This window comes from Microtus ochrogaster, unplaced genomic scaffold (assembly GCF_000317375.1).
Source record: "Microtus ochrogaster isolate Prairie Vole_2 unplaced genomic scaffold, MicOch1.0 UNK118, whole genome shotgun sequence".
Lineage (NCBI taxonomy): Eukaryota > Metazoa > Chordata > Mammalia > Rodentia > Cricetidae > Microtus > Microtus ochrogaster.
The window spans coordinates 134,189-138,225 of NW_004949216.1; the positions used below are offsets into that span (position 1 = coordinate 134,189).

The window sequence follows — 4,037 nt, forward strand, 5'->3', positions numbered from 1 at the left end:
AAAGGCCATTGGCTGAAGGCATTTCCCAGCACCTCCTCTTTTTATCTAAATAAGAGAATTCCAAACCCAATACAAAACTATATACAATAAGAACAGATATCAAGTATAAAAATTAAAATTACAATCAGCATAAACAATATTAAGCAAGAAACATATGCTAAATGAGATTTTATTTTAAGGAGTCTAAGTCCTGTATTATAAATAACTTGGCTAAGTCATGAGAGAAAAGTAACTACAATTATCTACTAGTCTTTAACCCCATCAAAGACCTGTTGTGTAAAGTGAAATACAACTCTAAAACTGTGGAGCCTTTAACATGTGCTGCATAATTGGCTTTGGTTTTTATCTGAAGAAAAATTTGCAGATACTTATGTTTCCCAACTTAGGCCCCAAATGCAGCATCAGCAAAGCCATACGCTGTACCTTGTTTTTTCAGTGGGGAGGGAGATGAGGCAGGCTGGCTCCAAACTTACCATATAGCCGAGGTCAATCAAGAACTCAATCCTCCTGCCTCCACATCCAGAGTGTTAGGATCACAAGTATATGTTACCAAGCCTGGCTCAAAACTGGAATCTTTTGAAAACACCTTGTGCTAGTACCCTGTTCTCTTCGATGCCCTACCCATGACTTTACTTTGGTCCTATAGGTCCTTTTGCCAGTGTTGTCACATTGAACTTCAGTGTAGTTTAGGGGATAGGCACAATTTAGATTTTAAGTCCTCACTGTGGAAAGCAGCAGTCTATGGCTCAAGGAACCTAAATAATTTTTCTGCCTCCACTTTACCAGGGTTCCAGAAGGCGCATTTGTGTGTGTACATAGAGAAGTGTTAGTATCTTACTCTAGGAAGGCACTTTGTGTCTTCAAATAACATCTTACTGTGTTTATTTGGTTTGGGGGTTGTTTGTTTGTTTTTGAGACAGAGTCACCCTGTGTAGCCCATACTGCCTCAAACTTTCCATCCTCTTGTCTCTTGGTACTAGGCATGTAGGTGTACACACCACCATGCTCAGTAAAAATGGGCTCTGGCTTCTAAGATGAGCTGTCTGCACAGGCTGAATCAATTGGGGGTGGGGTTGGGGGGCTACTGTAGGAGGAGGGGGATAATTGTTAGTTCCCGGCCGCCCCATCTAGCTTAGCCCTGAAATAACCACACAGAAACCATATTAATTAAATCACTGTGTAGCCCATTAGCTCTACCTTCTTTTTGGCTAACTCTTACATCTTGATTTAACCCATTTCCATTGATCTGTGTGTCACCACATGGTTGTGGCTTACTGGCAAGGTTCTGCGGCTGACTCTGGTGGCAGATCCATGGCGTCTCTGACTCCAACCATCTTTCTCCCAGCATTCAGTTCCATCTTCCCCGCCTACCTAAGTTGTGCCCTATCAAGGAGCCAAGGCAGTTTTCTTTATTTATTAACCGAGAAAAGCAACCCAGACAGAAGGACCTCCCACACCAGACTACATTTATAGGGCTTTCTTTAAAGCTCAACCTAAAGCCCTGTGAAATTCTATACTGTGAAAGAAGGGGGAAAGGGAATTTTTTTCAGAATTTTCCACTTATCAAAGCCATTCTTTAACAATATTATTCTGAGACTTGAATGCAGTATAGATTCTCAAATACAGAGTATTTAATGATGATTCTCATGTCAGTCATAAATTGACTAACTGGAGGAGTAGCCTGCTGGGTTCTCATAATTCCCAGGAAATACATAATAGTATATAAATCAGAGTCACCGAAAAAGCTGATGATTTAATAAGGTAAAAGATCATTTCTGTTAGCATTAGGGAAGAGGCACATTCTCCTAGGATGGAATTAAGCTGATATTCCAAAGGGCAAGGTGCATTGTTCTGTCTTTATGTTTCCTGTCACTGCTAACAAGCACTTTAAAAGTCCTTAACTCCGCTGCAGTGTGCGAGCACAGGCACACGCGCCACAGAGCATGTGGAGACCAGAGGACAGCGGTCTGGAGTTGGCTCTCTCGTTCCACCCTTGCATGTGTTCTGACTGAATGCAGGTCCTCCTCACTTGTACCTGCTGGGCCATCTCAACAGCTTTCTGATTAGCTCTTTCAAAATAAATTGTAAATATAATACAAAATAGTAACTCCTGGCTCTGTCTATCCAATCTTTAGAAAGCAGTTTGAAGAAATGGCCTCTTACTACAAGTCATCTGTGCAGGAGTTTGCTAGACAGGTAACCAGCACCACGTCTGAGGAGCGTCTGAGACTGCTCAGGGACTTCTACAGCCTTCGGCACCCAGAGGTGAAGGGGTCCTTCGTGAGTTCTGCCCCAGAGCCGACCAGATCTGTCCACAAGGAGGAAGAGAGGGTCAAGAATAAATCCAAAGGAAAAGAATCCCTTTTAAAAGAACGACGCTCAAATGATAACACTTGGTCACGCAGTGATCCCACCAACAAAATGTCTCAAGCTTACAACCCAAAACTATGTAAAGGAAAGTCAACCAGATTTCGAAATCATGGTTCCCGTGGAGAAGAGATATTTTCTAGTGATACAAAAATTAAGAAATCGTCTGTCAGCTTTACTCAAGAGAGCGACAGTGAGAGAAATGACCACACACCCAGGAACAGCATGACACTCTTCTGTCCAAACAGCAAGCCTGGAGCCTCAGAGGCAGAGCGAGAGAATTCCCCAGGGGCGTGCAGTTCCAGAGACAGATCACTTCTCAAGCTGGGGAACAGCAGGGTAGAAAACCCAGCGTCAGAAAAAGCTCCTGTGGAAGGCTTACTTGGTGACACCTCTATTCTTAATGACCTCTTTAAAAGCTGCGGAGAGGGTCCCACACAGCTGCCAGAGAACGTTCTTTCAGGATCTGTGACAAAAGCAAAACAGAGACCCAAAGATTTCTGGGACATCTTGAATGAGCAGAATGATGACAGTCTTAGCAAACTCACTGACTTGGCAGTGATAGAGACTCTGTGTACCAAGGCTCCCCGCTCCACAGCCTCCAAAAGGAACGATGAACTGGAAGCTCCCCTTTGGAAAGCAAATGAGAAGTTTTTGTGGAAGACGTCTAACTCGGAGGATGATGAAAGCGTAGCCAGTACGGAGAGAGAGTAGAACATGGGTATGCCGTTAAGTTAGTGGATTGGTGAGCTGTGTGAGCGTTTGTGGTACTGTAGTGGAGTCCTGAACAGTTGTTTACAACAGCCTAAAATGTTATCCTGGGTTTTCTTTCCCTAACATATATATATATGTTTAATCATTAATCCCCCAATTTATACAGTGCTGGGGATCAAGTCCAGAACTTCATGTACACCAAGCACTCAGGGCAACTCCAGCTGCATCTCTCGTCCCTGATTTGATCTTTGGAACAAATGTGACTATATCATATTATCATGTTATTAAATGAAACCTTGGGCGCTCTCCTCCTGTGTGGTTCTGTGACCTCACCTGAGTGATTTGCCCAGTGTTTGCCCACTCCTCATATGAAAGATACCAGAATTGAGCCAGGTTAACATAGCCTTCTACTTTGGGAAGTTATTATTTTCCTTCCTTGGAATCATGTGCTAGTACTATTGAATTATTTTAGATAAGAGTTGTAATTAGGAATGGATATATGGTATTATGTTAAAATGGTATAACTGCTCGGAGTCATGTATAAATTTGTGAGCTGTGACACTAAAGTAGTGGGATTGTTATCATTGCCCAGAGCGCCAACGCCTTAATCTCTCACATTACTCTGATCTAGTAAATATAAACAGAGCTTTGTATTTTAACTTTGTATTTAAGTGGAAGGAAGTGAACAGATGTTTGATTTTAATTGAAACCCCTTTCAATGAACTTAACATATGTGGTATGCACACTCTGAAATGTTCTCATTGTTGGATTTGTTTACTTGGTGGCTTTTTCTCAGCTGCTGTGGTCTGTGATTGGTGCTTGGCTGTGTAGGTGACACCTATACGTGAAGGCAGGGAGGTCCTGTCTGCTGAGCATCAGGTCCGCATAGCCCCTGGGTTGTGACTGGCACACTGAGGGTGTGGGGCTGGTGCCTGCCCACATTCAGCCAAGTCTGC

The 4,037-nt window shown here is 43.0% G+C and overlaps 1 protein-coding gene across 3 annotated transcripts in view; it reads left to right on the plus strand.

Moving 5' to 3' along the window:
* Window positions 1-3,824, plus strand: part of Ercc6l2 (ERCC excision repair 6 like 2) — an 88,463-nt gene extending 84,639 nt beyond the window's left edge. For all 3 annotated transcript variants that reach the window (XM_005371635.3, XM_026778266.1, XM_026778267.1), the window contains one exon: window positions 2,136-3,824. In XM_005371635.3, the coding sequence (XP_005371692.1) occupies window positions 2,136-3,081 (946 nt within the window). In that variant the 3' untranslated portion in view covers window positions 3,082-3,824. The remainder of the gene's footprint in view (window positions 1-2,135) is intronic.
* The last annotated feature ends 213 nt before the right edge of the window (window positions 3,825-4,037 follow it).